General features: G+C 47.6%; 1 protein-coding gene across 1 annotated transcript; it reads right to left on the bottom strand.

The window, feature by feature from the left end:
- Window positions 1-4,775: 4,775 nt before the first annotated feature.
- LOC105491093 (centromere protein V) lies at window positions 4,776-15,782 on the bottom strand. The gene is made up of 5 exons (XM_011757259.3): window positions 15,335-15,782; window positions 12,204-12,302; window positions 10,878-10,947; window positions 6,776-6,890; window positions 4,776-5,184 (listed from the first exon to the last, which is right to left on the bottom strand). Exons 1-5 carry the CDS (start codon window positions 15,748-15,750, stop codon window positions 5,060-5,062), a joined length of 825 nt encoding a protein of 274 aa, XP_011755561.1. The 5' UTR covers window positions 15,751-15,782; the 3' UTR covers window positions 4,776-5,059.
- Between the last annotated feature and the right edge of the window lie 2,576 nt (window positions 15,783-18,358).

The raw sequence follows: 18,358 nt of genomic DNA, 5'->3' as shown, positions 1-18,358 counted from the left end.
AGAATGTTCACTGTTAACACTCTTGGTAGTAGCAAAAAACTGGAAACAATCATAATTTCCATGAAAAAAAGAATAGCTAAATAAACTATACCCACAGTATGCTATTCTACACAACAGTTAATAATGAGGATATGTTTATTGATATGAAAAGATCAAGATGTGATTAAATAAAAAAATGCAACCAGGTTCTGTGGCTCCCACCTATAACCCCAGCACTTAGGGAGGCTGAGGCAGGAGGCTCACTTGAGGCCAGGAGTTTGAGACCAGCCTGGGCAACATAGCATGACCCCATCTCTACAAAAATTTTTAAAAATTTGCCAGGTGTGGTGGCACACGCCTGTAGGCTGTGGTAGGATTGCTTGAAGTAAGGAGTTCAAGGTTACAGTGAGCTGTGATCACATATCTCTAAAAAAAAAAGTTGTTTTTTTTTAAGACGGAGTCTCGCTCTGTCACCCAGGCTGTAGTGCAATGGTGTGATCACAGCTCACTGCAGCCTCAACTTCCTGGGCTCAGGTGATCTTCCCACCTCAGCCTCCTGAGTAATTAGGACTACAGGTGAGCACAACACACCCAGCTAATTTATTTATTTATTTATTTATTTATTTATTTATTTATTTATTTATTTTTGAGACAGAGTCTCGTTGTCACCCAGGCTGGATTGCAATGGCACACAATCTTGACTGACTACAACCACCGCCTCCCAGGTTCAAGCAATTCTCTTGCCTCAGCCTCCTTAGTAGCTGGGATTAAAGGTGCCTGCCACCATGCCTGGCTAATTTTTGTATTTTTAGTAGAGATGGGGTTTCGCCATGTTGGCCAGGCTAGTCTCAGACTCCTGACCTCAGGTGATCCACCTGCCTTGGCCTCCCAAAGTGCTGGGATTGCAGGCGTGAGCTACCGTGCCCGGCCTGATTTTTTGTATTTTTAGTAGAGACAGGGTTTTGCCATGTTCTCCCAAAGTACTGGGATTACAGGTATGAGCCACCGTGCTTGGCCCCTGTATAATTTTAAAATTTTTTTTTTTTTTTTTTTTTTTTTTTTTTTTTTGAGACGGAGTCTCGCTCTGTCACCCAGGCTGCAGTGCAGTGGCCGGATCTCAGCTCACTGCAAGCTCTGCCTCCCGGGTTCACGCCATTCTCCTGCCTCAGCCTCCCAAGTAGCTGGGACTACAGGCGCCCGCCACCTCGCCCGGCTAGTTTTTTGTATTTTTTAGTAGAGACGGGGTTTCACCGTGTTAGCCAGGATGGTCTCGATCTCCTGACGTCGTGATCCACCCGTCTCGGCCTCCCAAAGTGCTGGGATTACAGGCTTGAGCCACCGCGCCCGGCCTAAAATTTTTTTAAAAATTAAAAATACCTGGAGTTCTGACCTCGAAAATCCCATCCTTGTGGGTGTTCCTTCCAGTCTTGAGGAGTGAACCTGGCCATCAGTGATTCTGAAGAGGCAGTTACCACACAGAACCCCAGCACAGCAAACCGAGAAACTGCCATTTTTATTGTATTTTATTGTTTCCTGTAGAGATAGGGGGTCTCACTATATTGCCCAGGCTGGTCTTGAACTCCTGGGCTCAAGCAATCCTCCTGCCTCAGCCTCCCATAGTGCTGTATTACAGGTGTGAGTCACCATGCCTGGCCTGGCTGTCTATATTTCTTTCTTGTTGGTTGGTTTGTTTTTGAGACAGAATCTCACTCTGTCTTCCAGGCTGGAGTCAGTGGTGTCATCTCAGCTTACTGCAACCTCTGCCTCCTGGGCTCAAGCCATTCTCCTGCCTCAGCGTCCCGAGTAGCTGGGATTACAGGCGCACGCCACTACGCCCAGCTAATTTTTGTATTTTCAGTAGAGATGGGGTTTCACCATATTGGCCAGGCTGGTCTTGAACTCCTGTCCTCAGGTGATCCACCCGTCTTGGCCTCCCAGAGTGCTGGGATTACAGGTGTGAGCCACCACACTTGGCTTTTTTTTTTTTTTTTAATGTTTTTTTTTTCCTCAGAGACCTTTGTTCTGAGATCTTTATTTCTTCTCCTTGTTCTTTTTCCTTGTCTAGTCTACCTCACAAATCATTTCATGATTAATTTGCCTAAAGCAAAGAGCAAATATTTATTAAGCATTTGCCATTATTTGTACTCAGTATTTGGTAATGGCAGGAATATTTGAGGAAAGTTAATATGATAGTAATATGGGGCAATGTGAAGTTAAGAAAAGAGGGAGATGGCAACCAATCAGAAGACGGTATCAGGCCAGGCTTTATTCATCCTGTTCAGAGGTGGTCACAGCTTCCCAATGCCTACAAAATAAAGGCCAAATTCCTGAGCCTAATATCCAAGACCGTCCAGTCTATCCTCAACATACCTTTCTGATCTCTTCATTACTTCTTCCCATTAAAAGCCTCCAATTCAGCCTTTTTTTTTTTTTTTTTTTTTTTTGAGACAGAGTCTCGCTCTGTCGCCCAGGCTGGAGTGCAGTGGCGCAATCTCGGCTCACTGCAAGCTCCGCCTCCCGGGTTCACGCCATTCTCCTGCCTCAGCCTCCTGAGTAGCTGGGACTACAGGCGCCCGCCACCGCGCCCGGCTAATTTTTTGTATTTTTAGTAGAAACGGGGTTTCACCGTGGTCTCGATCTCCTGACCTTGTGATCCGCCCGCCTCGGCCTCCCAAAGTGCTGGGATTACAGGCGTGAGCCACCACGCCCGGCATTTTTTTTTTTTTTGAGATGAGGTCTTGCTGTGTCTCCCAGGGTGGAATGCATTACACCATCAAGCTCACTGCAGTCTCAAAACTCCTGGGCCCATGAGGTCCCCAGCTTCCTGAGTAGCTGCAACTACAAGTGTGCACCACCACATGCAGCTTCAGCCTGGCTTTCGCATGTGTGCGTACCTCTGTTCACAGTTACTTCTCCTGTCTCCTTAAATATTGCTTCCTTTATTGATTGATTGATTGATTGATTGATTGAGACGGAGTTTTGCTCTTGTTGCCCAGGCTGGAGTGCAATGGCGCAAACAGCTCACTGCAACCTCCGCCTCCTGGGTTCAAGCAATTCTGCCTCATCCTCCCGAGTAGCTGGGATTACAGGTGCCTGCCACCACGCCCAGCTAATTCTTGTATTTTTAGTAGAGACAGGGTTTCACGACATTGGCCAGGCTGGTCTTGAACTCCCGATCTCAGGCCATCCACCTGCCTTGGCCTCCCAAAGTGCAGGGATTACAGGCATGAGATATCGTGCCCAGCCAAAATCTTGCTTCCTTTAAAAACAGGATCAAAGTTGTTGTTTCATGGGTACAGAGTTTCAGTTTTGCAAGGTGAAGAGTTCTGGAGATGGATGGCAGTGTTGGCTGCACAACAATGAGAATGTACTTAACACTGCTGAATTGTACACTTAAAAATGGTTAAGACCAAGTACAGTGGCTCATGCCTGTAATCACAACACTTTGGGAGGCCGAGGCAGGAGGACTGCTTGAGCCCAGGAGTTTGAGACCAGCCTGGGCAACATGGAGTGACCTTGTCTCTACAAAAAATATTAGCCGGATGTAGTGGCACACACCTGTAGTCCCAGCTACTCCAGAAGCTAAGAGTGGGGAGATCTAAGTCTAAGTCAAGGCTATAGTGAGCCATGTTCATGTACTGCACTCCAGCCTAGGTGACAGAGCAAGACAGTCTCAAAATAACTCAAGAGGGAGACTGTCTCTAAATAAATTAAGTTTATGGTAAATTTTATGTGTATTTTACAACTGAAAAAGAAATTAGAAGCTGATTTAACTTTTTAAAAATAGACTCAAATCATTCTCTCCTCAAGGCTTCCCTGAATTCTCTCCTTTGAACTCTTAGAGCTCTTATTATCTTTACAGCTCACATGGATTGTAACCATTCACAATTTTTTTTTTTTTTTTTGAGACAGTCTTATACTGTCACCCAGGCTGGAGTGCAGTGGCGCAATCTTGGCTCACTACAACCTCTGCCTCCTGGGTTCAAGAAATTATCCTGCCTCAGCCTCCTGAGTAGCTGGGATTACAAGCGCCCACCACCACACCAGGCTAATCTGTATTTTTAGTAGAAATGGGGTTTCACCATGTTGGCCAGCCTGGTCTCAAATACCTGCCCTCAGGTGATCCACCTGCCTCGGCCTCCCAAAGTGCTGGGATGACAGGTGTGAGCCATGGTGCCCAGCCTTTTTTTTTTTTTTTTTCTTTTTTCTTTTTTGAGATGGAGTCTCGCTCCATCACCCAGGCTGGAGTGCAGTGGCGCAATCTCCACTCACTGCAACCTCTGCCTCTCAGGTTCAAGTGATTTTCCTGCCTCAGCCTCACAAGTAGCTGGGTACTACAGGCACACACCACCATGCCCAGCTAATTTTTGTACTTTTAGTAGAGACAGGGTCTCAACATGTTGGCCAGGCTGGTCTCGAATTCCTGACCTCAAGTAATCCACCCGCCTCAGCCTCCCAAAGTGCTGGGATTACAGGTGTGAGCCACCATGCCCGGCCACAATCTTCCATTTTTAATAATTGTTTATGTCTTCTTTCCAATTTGGCTACAAACTTTTTTTTTTTTTTTTGGAGACAGTCTCATTCTGTCACCCAGGCTGGAGTGCAGTGGCGTGAACACAGCTCACTGCAGCCTCAACCTCCTGGGCTCGATCAACCCTCCAGACTAGCTGGAACTACAGGCTTAAGCCACAATGCCTGGTTGCAAACATCTTGATAGTGCTGAGTACATATCTGCTATTAATTGACTGGCCTCAGAAGCAAATCACAGTACAAAAGAAATGATAAACCAAAGTAACTGCTTTAATGTTAAAAATATTTATTTTTTTTTCCTAAAAGATCACACAAAAGTTGGGAAGAGAAGGATGTCAACTAGACTACATCAAAATCTGGGCAGAGGGAGGACAAAGAGCTGCCTAAAGAAACTGGTAGCTGGAGCAAACTGCAGAGATCAAGATGGCCCTAGTCAACGGAACCAGCAGCCCAGGTCAGCCACATTCAGGAGCACCACCGAGGCACGGCAAGGAAAGCAAAGTTGCTGGCCCCAATCACTCCTCCTTTTCAGGGCAGGAGAGGCAGAAGCTCACTCTTTAGACATGTTCTTGAGGGTCTTGTGCTCTTTCATGGCCTTCTCCCAATCACTGCCATTGAATTCCTCAGTGACCATACTCCGCACAGTGCCCTCATCCAGGCAGTGGGGGGCGATTCCTAGGAGAAAGTGGCACAGACAAAGAGGGATCCTCAGTATGAGTGAGACCAGATGGTGTACTGGCTCCTGGATAAGCTCCCACCTGCAGGCATCATCATGCTACACATTAGGGATTCCAAAGGATATGCCACAGCTTATGGCTTCAGCGATGAGACCCACAGGCTGCCAGCTGGCTCGGAAAGCACTGGCTCTGGCCTACCGCTTCAGCCCTCTGGCTCACTTTCCTCAGCTGCCAGATGGGAATCACACTCCCTGAACCAGGGATGGCCAAGGCTAGACATCATTCAATACCAAGCTGACAGTACAACATGCAGAAAGGCACAGCCCAGAGCAATCTCTGACTGGCGGCCTAAAGAATTCATAGGCCTTTCCTGTGTTTAGATAGATAACTTTCTTTCCTTTTTTATGAGACAGAGTTTAGCTCTTGTTGCCCAGGCTGGAGTACAATGGTGTGATCTTGGCTCTTGGCAACCTCTGCCTCCCGGGTTCAAGTGATTCTCCTGCCTCAGTCTCCCAAGTAGCTGGGATTACAGGTGTGCACTACCAAAGCCTGGCTAATTTTGTATTTTTAGTAGAGACAGGGTTTCTCCATGTTGGTCAGGCTGGTCTCACCATGCCTGGCCTTAGATAGATAACTTTCTAAGAATTAAATGTCTTCCCATTTGTACAAGATTTCATACTTTTCAAAACTCTTTCCTGTTCTGCGAGGTAGACAGGAATGAGTCTCCATGTGACAGATGAGGAACAGAGCCCCTGAAGCAATGGGGGTGCGGTAAGGATGACACCATGCACCCCTCTGCAAAAGACACTGACATAAAGCAAAAGACACTGACAGTCACAGCTGCTCTCGCAGCTCTGGAGGCTGCACTGACACAGAGAACAAGAGTCCTCAGGAACATCTTCCACCTCTGCTTTCCCCTTCAATTCACACTACAATTGGTATGATTCTCAACAACTGTCAGACCCAAGTAGGCCCTGAAGCGGGGCTTGGAGGGTCCCCTGCTTGTTTATTTTTTAGAAAGAACAGAGATAGGGTCTTGCTATGTTTCCCAGGCTGGTCTCAAATTCCTGAGCTCAAGAAATCCTCCCACTTTGGCCTCCCAAAGTGCTGGGATACAGGTGTGAGCCACCGCAGCCAGCCAGTCCTGCCTAATTTTTGAACAACCAAAAAGCTTTCAAATGGCATTATCAATGCTCCCCAATCTTGCCTCCTTCACTCCCTTAACCCCTGTCATTATTAAACCTGCCTCCCCTGGCCCCACAAGCCCATCTCCCCACCCCTCTACCCCCTACCCTTCAACACGATCCCCAGCAACACCAGCTCTGGCAGCACCAGTGAATGAGAATCACAACCTGGATGGGCTCTGAGTCCAACTTCACCACATTCAGATATGGGATTCAGACAAGTTTCACCAGAGCCCAACTCACATTCTATCACGTGGAAAGCGCTCTGCTGAGGAGCCCTGTTCCTCTAAGATACGCATGTGACAGGGTCTAGTCAGTGTCCCCCTGTCCAACCAAGACTTTAAGTGAGAGCACCACGGGCCTCTCTGTGTCCCCCTGAGCTTGCAGTCCATCCCCATTACTCACCGAAGCCTCCAGGGTTTGAGCGTGGAGTATAGAAGCTCTGAACGCCACATCTCTTACAGAAGGTGTGCTGGGCTTTGTGAGTATTGAATGTGTAAGTCGTTATGTGCTCAGCTCCCTAGGTGAAAACAGACAAACAGGTGTTCTTTTTTACAAAGAGCTTTGTTTGTTTGTTTATTTATTTATTTATTTTTCGAGACAGAGTCTCTCAGGCTGGAGTGCAGTGGCATGATCTTGGCTCACTGCAACCTCCGCCTGCCCAGGTTCAAGAGATTTTCCTGCCTCAGCCTCCCAAGTAGCTGGAATTACAAGCGCGTGCCCCCAAGCCCGGCTAATTTTTTTTTTTTTTTTTTTTTTGAGACGGAGTCTCGCTCTGTCGCCCAGGCTGGAGTGCAGTGGCGCGATCTCGGCTCACTGCAAGCTCCGCCTCCCGGGTTCACGCCATTCTCCTGCCTCAGCCTCCCGAGTAGCTGGGACTACAGGCGCCCACAACCGCGCCCGGCTAATTTTTTGTATTTTTAGTAGAGACGGGGTTTCACCGTGGTCTCGATCTCCTGACCTTGTGATCCGCCCGCCTCGGCCTCCCAAAGTGCTGGGATTACAGGCGTGAGCCACCGTGCCCGGCCATTTTTTTGTATTTTTAGTACAGACAGGGTTTCACCATGTTGGCCAGCCTGGTCTCGAACTCCTGACCTCGTGATTCATCTGCCTCGGCCTCCCAAAGTGCTGGGATTACAGGTGTGAGCCACCATGCCTGGCCACAAAGAGATTTTTTTTGTCACTTAAAAAATACATCTTTGGCCAGGCATGATGGCTCATGCCTGTAATCCCAACACTTTGAGAGACCGAGGCAGGCGGATTGCTTGAGCCCAGAAGTTCAAGACCAACCTGGGCAACATGGCAAAACCCTGTTTCTACAAAAAAAACTCCAGAAATTAGCCAGGTGCAGTGGCGCACACCTGTAGTCCCAGCTACTTGGGTGGCTGAGGTAGGAGCATCAGTCGAGCCTGGGGAGGTGGAGGCTGCGGTGAGCTGAGACTGCACCATTAAAAAATATATATTGAAAAAAATTTAATGGGGGGGAGGTCTTTTGTAGGGCTCTTTGTATTAAGAGGCCACTTCCTATCTCCTGTAAGAGACTGGGACCTTCTTGAGGACAGAGACCCATCTACACTATACAGAGTCATGTCAGTCTGGAGCGTGACAGCTTACAGCTTCCCTTAGGTCAGCTGCACACAGAATTGAGCCTTGAGCCTTCCCTCATACATCACATCAGGGAGGGAGAGAGCTTGCTTCCTAGGGCCTACGTGGAGAAACAGTTCACCCAAGGGTCTGGCTCTCCATGTCCCCAAACAGAACGACTCAAGGTCTTAAGAAAACAGATGGCTGTGCTTAATTTATCCACAAAGGACAAACCAGGAAAAAAATATTTGCCAGACATCATAGATAGGCTAATTTCCTTAATGGATAATACAAATGGGAGACTGGAGAAAGGACATGAATGGCCAGTTCAGATAGAAAGAAAAATAAATCACTCTTTAGCCTATGAAATGCTCACCCAAATGAACTTCAGTGAGATGTATTTCACTGTCAGGTGGGCAAAATCAAAGCTGTTAACATGGTATTGACAAGTATGTAGAGAAATATGTGCTCTCATACATCAGTCACAGGAATAGGAATTGGTACAATTCACCAATATCTACCAAAATTTTAAAGCGTACATACGCTTTAGCACATAATTCCATTTCTTGAAATTTATCTTACAAATATATTACAAATGTCTCAATGACATAGGTATATAGATACTATAGCACCGTTTATAAAGGCTAAAGATTGAAAAAATTGAAAATGTCCATCAATAGAGGACCCGTTAGGCATTATGGACACTCATAAAATGGAATATTCTCCGACTTTTGAGAAGAATGAGACAGCGCTACAAATACTAACATGGAACAATTGCCAAGGTTACAAAGTTAAGCAAGGTATAGGCCAGGCACAGTGGCTCATGCCTGTAATCCCAGCACTTTGGGAGGCCAAGGTGGGCAGATCACTTGAGGTCAGGAGTTCAAGACCAGCCTGGCCAACATGGCGAAAACTCGACTCTACTAAAAATATAAAAATTAGCCAGATGTGGTGGCGGGCACCTGCAGTCCCCGCTACTCAGGAGGCTGAGGCAGAAGAATCACTTGAGCCTGGGAGGCGGAGGTTACAGTGAGCCGAGATCACACCACTGCACTCCAGCCTAGGCGACAGAGTGAGACTGTCTCAAAAAAAAAGTTAAGCAAGGTATAAAACAATGTATGTGGTATACTACCATTTCCTTTTTCTTTTTTTTTTTTTTAAGGCTATATACTGGTATGTGTGTTGTTTTTTGTTTTTGTTTTGTTTTGTTTTGTTTTTTGAGACAAGGTCTCACTGTTACCCAGGCTGAAGTGCAGTGGTATGATCACGGCTTACTGCAGCCTTGACCTCCCAGATTCAAGTGATTCTCCCACCTCAGCCTCCCGAGTAGCTGGGACTATAGGCATGCAACACCACGACTAGCTGATTTTTTTATTTTCTGTAGACATGGGGGTCTCACTGTGTTGCCCAGGCTGGTGTTGAACTCCTGGGCTCAAGTGATCTGCCCGCCTTGGCCTTCCAAAGTGCTAGGACTACAGGCATGAGCCACCCTGCCTGGCCTGTATGTGCTTTTATATGCATGTGTATCTTTGAAGAGGGATCCAAGAAACAATGGCCTACCTTTAGGGAGAGAAATCAGACAGCTGAAGGGGAGGGGGTAGAGGTTTCTTATCATTGTTAACCCTCTTTACGCTTCCCCAGCCACTAACATACCATCCAGAATTGTGCTTCCTATAGAATTAGCTCCCTGAGGAGCCTTGCTCACTCCATAGCCACTGCAGCACAGAAAAGCAGCAAAGGACTGCCAGGTGGTCCCAAGCTATCCAGCATTATCTGGATGGAATTAAAGCGCTCTCTCTCTCTCTCTCTTTTTTTTTCACTGCTCCTTGTAGAGCAGGGTATAGAAGTGTGCCCAGAATAGCCAGATAACTTATTTCTAAGAGAATGGATCCTGAAGAAAAAATTTCTAAATTGTCAAAACTTTATACCAAGGAGGTTCACCACAGTGTTGTTGATAATCAGAAAAAAACTGGACTCAACCTAGAAGTGCAATGATGCAGAGACAGTGATGGGATAAGTAGACTAGGAAATCGGCTGTGGGGAAGAGGGAGACTGGGGCATGGGGACAGTAGGGAAAGACTTTTCACTGTGTATATATACATTTTCTTCTACCTTTCAAATTTTGTACCAAGTACAAAAAATTCCCCAAAATAATAAAATTAAAGTTAAAAATATGTATATAAGCTTTTCATTGGGAAATGAGATAAGCAGATTATCAACAAAAAGAATGGTAAAATTCTATTTAATAAACATAAGACAATAGGTTTGGATGTAGTCTCAGATGTATTTTCTCAGAGTAGAAAATAATACACAAGGACAGACACCAAAATATTAACAGTGGTTACCTTTAGTTGATAGAATTTAGGTGATTTTATTGTTTTTTGATTCTCTGAATTTGAAAATGTTTCCACAATACCAAATAGGCCTCCAAAAAATAAAGGTAAAAAATAACACAACCTTTTATTTTTTATTTTCATTTTTTTTGAGATGGAGTTTCGCTCATCAACCAGGCTGGAGTGCAATGGCGCGATCTTGGCTCACTGCAACCTCCGCCTCCCAGGTTCAAGTGATTCTCCTGTCGTGGCCTCCCAAGTAGCTGGGATTACAGGCATGCGCCACCATGCTCAGCTAATTTTTGTATTTTTAGTAAAGATAGGGTTTCACCATGTTGGCCAGGCTGGTCCTCAACTCCTGACTTCAGATGATCCACCCATCTTGGCCTCCCAAAGTGCTGGGATTACAGGCGTGAGCCACTGCGCCCAGCCCACCTTTTAAATGTCAATCTGAAACCAAACCCGTGAGAGGCCCTGCTAAGCTCCAGGCCCCTCCCATGCTACAGAGAGCATGCTGAGGGTTCGTTGGGGAGTGTTGTAAATCTCACCAATGGGTTCTGCACTCCTTGACCCTGCTCTTAAGCACTGACCTTCAGGAGCTTGAAGCGAGAAGCTGGAACAATGAAGTGTCTATTCTGCTTCTTCTTGCAAATGCTGCAGCTACAGAAAGAGAGCAAATTCCAGATTGTGAGCAGCCACCTGCGTCCTCTGTGCCTGAGCAGCCCAGCCTGATATGTTTTCAGAGCCAGCCGACCCCACAGATAAGGCTCTTTTCAGTACCATCCAGGGCTGAGGAGCTGGGGCAAAGGCCTGGATATCCAGGGCCTCTGGTTTGCAGGTACAGCAGAGCCCAGGGGGGTCCCAAGTCAGCAGTCGAGGCTCCGCAATGCTCAGAACACAGGACCAACAGACACGTCTGTACTGCCCACCCCCCAGTTCTTTATAGTGAAGGAGAAGCGCTGGACTTCAGAGACACTTAGAAAACAAATTTCAGACACTTCTACAACCTGATGTCTCTGAGACATCCACATCAAAAATGGACAAGGATGTTTAGGTTGCCCTCTTTCTTCATCACCATGTCACAAAAAGTCCAGCTCCAAGTAAAACACGTCCCCAGAATTACCATCTCTGGAATTAAACTGAAGTCCCCTCTTTTCAGGCCACCTTTGAAAAAGTTCTAATTTAGTATAGAATCCTCTCACAAGTTATTCCACAGTGCTTCTTTTCCAATCTGGACTCTATTGTTAGTAGCCTGGTCAGTTCTCCATTTGAGTAATTCCATCGTATGTGCTTATTATTCATATATAATTCCGGTACCTAGGGGCAAAAAGGACTGGATGCTGTTAAATAATTAGCTGCATGCCAACTTTGGGTCCCAAAGCCAGAGCCTGTCGTCCCTGCTCCATCATAATGCCGGGGAAGGTGGTACAAATCAGGCCCTCCACAGCCAGCAGCACCATCTGCCTCAACCAAAGAGCAGAGCGAGAGTGTAGGGCCTGGGGAGCCTCTAGGTGTACACACCCTTCACTAAAGCACCCTCCAATTATCCCCAACTCCAGACTCCTACGAAGATTCTGCCCAAGGCTTTCCATTCAGTACCCAGCCAGGCACACCTGCAGCTAACCGCCCCCGGCTCCTCAGCAGTGTCAGTCTGAGGGTGACGCTGCCACAAGTCACAAGCCCTGAGGACCCTGCTCTGTCTCACCTGGGCCATGCTGTTGAAGCTCTGTGGTGAGCCACACAAAAGGAGAAAGAATAGAACAATGAACCTTTCTGTCCCCATCACCTGACTTCAGCAGTTACCAGCCCATGGCCAATGTTTCCTCTGTACCCCAACTCCCCAGATTATTTTGAAATACTGCATTTTAACTCTGAAATTCTTTTAAGTCAATTTAGGGGGAAAAAAAAATACTCACTTGCAGTCAAATATATGCAAGTCTGCTGAGGCCCAAACTTCAAAACGAACTGCTCCACAGTGGCAGCCTCCTGTGTGCTTCACCAGGCCCTGGTATTCACTAAATGAAACAAAAATCAGAAAGATAAGAATTTCTGAATAGCTACCTCCTGCTCTCTTTCTTTTCGTTGTTGAATGAAAGACGTAAGATTAGACAAAAGTCTTTTCTACATGACAACCAAATGCACTTCTGCTTTTAGGGAGATACTGTCAATTTTCTAAGTCAAGAATGGTTTCAGCACCTTCTTTATCTATGAGCTCTCTTTTCTCCAATTTCTTAAATTGTATTAAGTTGCAAAATAGAACATTCCAAACATTTCGAAAATGTGAGGGATCCTAACCCACTACCAAACATTTTTATTTATATGTCAAATACAATTTTTTTTTTTTTTTTTTTGGAGATGGAGTCTCACTCTATTGCCCAGGCTAGAGTGCAGTGGTGCAATCTTGGCTCACTGCAACCTCTGCCGCCTGGGTTCAAGCAATTCTTCTGCCTCAGCCTCCCAAGTAGCTGGGATTACAAATGCCTGCCACCACACCCTGCTAATTTTTGTATTTAGTAGAGATAGGGTTTCACCATCTTGGCCAAGCTGGTCTTGAACTCCTGACCTCGTGATCCACCCACCTTGGACTCCCAAAGTGCTGGAATTATAGGCATGAGCCACCACTCCCAGCCTCAAATACTAAAAATTTTTATGAGCTGGGCACGAAGGAGAGAACAGTAAACAAGACACAGCAGACACGATTGCTGCCCTTACCGACATTAACAAATTACTCAAATAATAATTAATTATGATTGTGATAAAGGAGGTACAGGCTGCTATGAAAATTAAGACTGGGTACTCAATCAAGTCCAGAGGTTCCGAAGAGCCTTTTGAGAAAGTTAATAAAGGCTCATATTTTTACTCTATTTCTTTCCACTATTCTTCATACACAGGCGTTTTATATAGTTGTAATACACATTACATACAATTTTTTTTTTTTGAGACAGAGTTTCATTCTTGTTGCCCAGGCTGGAGTACAGTGGCACAATCTCTGCTCACTGCAACCTCTGCCTCCAGTATTCAAACAATTCTCCTGCCTCAGCCTCCTGAGTAGCTGGGATTACAGGCATGCTCCACCACACCTGGCTAATTTTGTATTTTTAGTAGAGACAGGGTTTCTCCATTTGGTCAGGCTGGTCTCAAACTCCCCACCTCAGGTGATCCGCCCGCCTTGGCCTCCCAAGGTGCTGGGATTACAGGCGTGAGCCACCTCACCTGGCCTATATACCATTTTAATCCTTTTAAAGCTCATATATAAGCCAAACTCAGAAATGAACATTAAGATCTGATAAATGTCATAAAATTGCTTTCCAAAAGGACTGAACACTCTTACCCGATACACAAATGAGAAAACATTTCACAGTACAGTCTCCGGCAATAATCATAGGAAAAATAGCTCACTGCAGTTTTAATTTGCATGATTAAGACTGATCATTTTTTCATGTTTCTTTACAAGTTTATGTATTTTAATTTTGGGGGCATACATAATGCTTATTGTAAAAAATCCAAACTTTACAGTATCTGAGAGTGCTCAAAGTGAAAGCCTCCTGTAATCTTTACACCCAGAGGGATCTACAGGTAATTATTTGCTATATATTCTCCCAAACTGTTTTCTATACAATATTGTAATGAAAATGGTACAGTTATACACACTTTTTGAATATAATTTAGTGGACTTTATAAGTACAAAGTCATGGCAATCTAGTGGGAGAAAAACATCTCTTTTATGTCACTATTTTAAATCTTTTTCTTGACCATTTATCAGTTTGTCTTAAAGTCAAAATTTACCTCAAATTTGAGTTTTACATTCCTTTTTTTTTTCTTTTTCTGTATGCCTTGAAGACACCATGAGTTTTACATTCCTAAGGATCTTCATATTCCTTCTGCCCAGAGGCAGCCGTTACCCCATAGGTACTCAAAAAATGTTTGATGGATGAACGTTTTTTAAAAATTCAGTGTGCAGTCCAAGATGAAAAACCAAAAAGTGAAGCACAGAGAAAACCAAATATGTATGAAGCACACAGAAAACCAAATATATATCTTCTGTCGGGGACGACCCATCCTAACTAAGAGAATTTCTTCTGCAAGCAGCTCAAAGGAACATGTTCAAGAAAAGAAGTAATTCTCAGGTTATGCAACTGCTAGGTTATTCTTGTCGGTCTTTCCCCCTAGTGTTTTGATTGTTCTTTTTAATTCGTAAAATTGACACTGAAATACGTTATCAGGCCGTTAAAATATCTCTCCGTAGCACAACTTTTCCCCGAAGCAGGAATCCAGATCACATTTGGAGAAAAGAAGGCAGCCCTTTAACAGCCCAGTTAACAGCTCTTTTCTAACTTGCGGACACTCGGGATGCTCACTGGGCCATCTAAAAGACTGTGGAGCAGCCAGGACGACGAGCGGCCGGGAGCATTAGCTGGCGGAGCACATAAAAGCCTCCTTGCGCAGGCATCCCCGCCGCCGCCGCCGGAGCATCTCTTTGCGCGCGCTTCTCTCCCAGATCAATAACCCCCGCCCCCTGCTCCCTCCCTGGCAGTGCCTGGAACAATGACGGGATTTCGCTTCCCAGTTAGTTCAAAACTACTCATGCTTGCTTCAGCGATTCTACCTTTCCCTTCCACCTACCCTCAAAAACACGTGTGCAAACATAAAAAAAACGGGATTCGGGTAAGAGAAAGCCGTGGGATATATCTTCTTTTCATTAGGAAAGGCCCCCACACCCTTTGCGCGCCAGCAAGAGACAACGTCCCCGAGCACGATGCTTGTAGCCGGGAAAGACCCTTTGTGTCCCAAGACGGCCGCGCGCGCCCTCAAGCTCCGGACGAAGCCCCCTTTCAATTCCCGGACCACAGAGCCCTAGAAGCACCGCCCCGCCGCCCTTAGAATTAGCGAACAACCCCAGTGCTAACGGGGGAGCCGCGTCGGCTCCGTAACGTGGAAGGATCAGAGCTGAAAGGCGCCCAAGGCCTGCGCGCGGGCGGCGAGCCCGACTCCTGCCGAGGGGTCCGCGTGGCACCGGCTCCCGCGCGTCCCGGCCCGCCGCACTCACAAGGTGTCCAGCAGGAGCTTGGCGGCGCCCTCGGAGGTGAGCTTCTGCCGCTTCTGGAACGTCTCCCAGCGCTCCCGCTGCTCGCCCAGATCCAGGTTGGACGCCGAGGACGTCGGGGTCGCGGGAGTCGGCGGCGGCGGTGGCGGGAGCAACGCCAGCTCCGGCGGCGGCGGCGGCTCCCCCGGGCCCTCCTCCTGGGCCCGCGGCGACGAGCGCCTCAGCCGCGGCTTCTCCGACGGCGGCTTCGCCGCCGCCTGGCTCTTGCTCTCGGCCTGGCTCGCGGAGCGCCGTGTGCGGATGGCGCTGGGGGCCGAGGCAGCGGCCGCGGGGGCCCCGGAGGCCGCGGAGGCCCCGGAGGCCCCGGACCGCTTCTGCCCGCGCAGCTTGGCGGCCGCAGAGCTCCTCGATCGCCGCATGGCTCCCGCAGCCTGGCGCGCAGGCCTCGCAACGCGGCGCGCCCCCGCCGGCCCGCGCGCGCCCCCGCCGCCCGCCAGTCTTCAGGCCCAGGGGGCGCTGCGCCCGGCTCCCCCGCTCCGCCCGCCGCGTCCCGCAGCCAGGCGCCTGCCCGCAGGAGGGAGACCCGGCCCGCCCGGCCGCTGGGACGCACCTGCCTGTTCAGTCCCGCAGGCCCAGAGGGGCTGCGCCCGGCCTACGCTCGCGATACCCAGAATCCACTCGCACCTGCGAAGGCGCCCCTGCCTTGTGTGAATCCAGCGGGCTCTTCGTACCTTCCTGACCTGGAGGGGCCTGGGTCGGGCCTGAATTCGCAGGCTCATCCGAGCGGGCAGCCTAGGGTAACTTCGTCTGCAAAAACGAGTTAATTTGTGTAAACGGCCTGCCACCTGCTACCTCCTGGGTAACAGCGGCCAAAACCATAGTTCTTCACCTTCGTCTTTTCTGTCACATTATAGAACAGTGTCATGAGGATACCAATAGTCAACAGATTTAGGGTTTCATTTTAATTAAATGAATGACCCGGCGCATCGAATTTCATTAGTATGATTTTGATGAATGCAGCACCAAAGTTTAAAGACAAAAGGCACAAGAATCGTTGATGGAACCCAGATGGTCCCCAAACCTATTAGTTGCTCTATTTTAATCATATCTGCAAAGAACTCGCTTTTTTTTTTTTTGACTCATTTTTATTTTTCTACGTCTTTAATTTCTTCTTCTTTCTTCTTCTTCTTCTTCTTTTTTTTTTTTCCAGACGGAATTTCGCTCTTGTTGCCCAGGCTGGAGTGCAATGGCCTCGGCTCACCTCAACCTCCACCTCCCAGGTTCAAGCGATTCTCCTGCCTCAGCATCCCGAGTAGCTGGGATTACAGGCATTCGCCATCACACCCGGCTAATTTTGTATTTTTGGTAGAGACGGGGTTTCACCATATTGGTCAGACTGGTTCCGAACCCCCGACCTCAGGTGATTCATCCTCCTCGGCCTCCCAAAGTGCTGGGATTACAGGCGTGAGCCACAGTGCACGGCCAATTTTTGTATTTTTAGTAGAGACGGGTTCACCATGTTAGCCAGGCTGGTCTTGATCTCCTGACCTCAGGTGATCTGCCCGCCTCGGCCGCCCAAAGTGCTGGGATTACTAAGTAACCGTGCCCAGCCTTTCTTTCTTTTTTGGGGGGAGTCTCGCTCTGTCGCCAGGCTGGAGTGTAGTGGCACGATCTCGGCTCACTGCAACCTCCGCCTCCCGGTTCCAGCGATTCTCCTGACTCAGTCTATCTTTCTTCTTTATTCTGATTTTCTTCGTGGTATTTTTAGTTTAATAGTTTATTGAATTAAAGGCGTAGTTTAACTGTCTTCCCCCCGCCCTCCATACAGGATCTAACATACTGGAGTGCAGTGGCGATCTCGGCTCAGTGTAGCCAAGAACTCCTGGCCTCAAGCGATCATCCCGCCTGGGCCTCTGGAGCAGCTGGGACAACAGGCTGCGGGCGCCACCACGCCCCGCTAATTGTTGCTATTGTTTTGTAGATACCGAGTTTCCCTATGTTGCCCAGGCTGGTCTCTATCTAACTCCTGGCCTCAAGCGATCCTCCCGCCTAGTCCTTCCCATGTGTTGGGATTACAGGCGTGAGCCACCGAGCCCCACCTTGCCATTTTGTTGTTGTTGTTGGAATTATGGTTTACACACAGCAACGTGCAAATATCTTACATGTACAGCTTATGTGACCACCACCACTTCAGATACAGAACATTTTCAACACACCAGAGTTTCTTTCAGGCAAAAGAAAACAGAGGCAATCACTGTTCTTTCACCACCATAGGTTGGTTTTCCTTATTCTTGAACATCATTTTAAAACAACATGTAGGCCGGACGCATTGACTCATGCCTAATCCCAGCATTATTGGGAGGCCGAGGCGCGCAAATCGCTTGAGCCCAGGAGTTTTTTAAGACCAACCTTGGCCAACATGGTGAAATCCGTCTCTACAAACAAACACACACAAAATAGTCGGGGCCGGTGCGGTGGCTCACGCCTGTAATTCCAGCACTTTGGGCCGAGGCGGGTGGATCACTTGAGGTCAGGCGTTCGAGACCAGCCTAGCCAACATAGTGAAAACCCATCTCTACTGAAAAAAATGTAATTAGCCGGGCATGGTGGCACCTGCCGGTAGTCCCAGCTACTCCGGAGGCTGAGACATGAGAATTGCTCCAACCCGGGAGGCAGAGGTTGCACCCAGCTGAGACCGCACCATTGCACTCTAACCTGGGCAACAAGAACGAAACTCTGTCAAAAAAAAAAAAAAAAAAAAAGCCAGGCATGGTAGCTTGTGCCTGGGGTCCCAGCTACTCGGGAGGCTGAGGTGAGAGGATCGCTTGAGTCCCGAAGGTCGAGGCTACAGTGAGTGGAGCTCACACCATTGCAGTCAAGCCTCAGCAACAGACAGACCTTGTCTCAACAACTTAAAAAATTTAAAAAATAAAAACAGCATTATCGCTTCTCGGCCTTTTGGCTAAGACCAAGTGTAAAAGCAGCATGTATTCTGTTACACCTGACATCTTTCACTCAACATGTTTT

Source organism: Macaca nemestrina, chromosome 17 (assembly GCF_043159975.1).
Source record: "Macaca nemestrina isolate mMacNem1 chromosome 17, mMacNem.hap1, whole genome shotgun sequence".
Taxonomy (NCBI): Eukaryota; Metazoa; Chordata; class Mammalia; order Primates; family Cercopithecidae; genus Macaca; species Macaca nemestrina.
The sequence above is the reverse complement of the archived record's forward strand: the minus strand, read 5'-3'. Positions and strand labels throughout refer to the sequence as shown.

What these genes read in the sequence shown, in the direction of transcription:
- LOC105491093 (XM_011757259.3), bottom strand. Translation starts at nt 15,750, where the DNA reads ATGCGGCGATCGAGGAGCTCTGCGGCCGCCAAGCTGCGCGGGCAGAAG. An exon ending in TTGCATATATTTGACTGCAA is followed by an intron (nt 10,948 to 12,203) that starts GTGAGTATTTTT and finishes CTCTTTCTGTAG; the next exon opens with CTGCAGCATTTGCAAGAAGA. An exon ending in CTCAAACCCTGGAGGCTTCG is followed by an intron (nt 5,185 to 6,775) that starts GTGAGTAATGGG and finishes ACTTTCTCCTAG; the next exon opens with GAATCGCCCCCCACTGCCTG.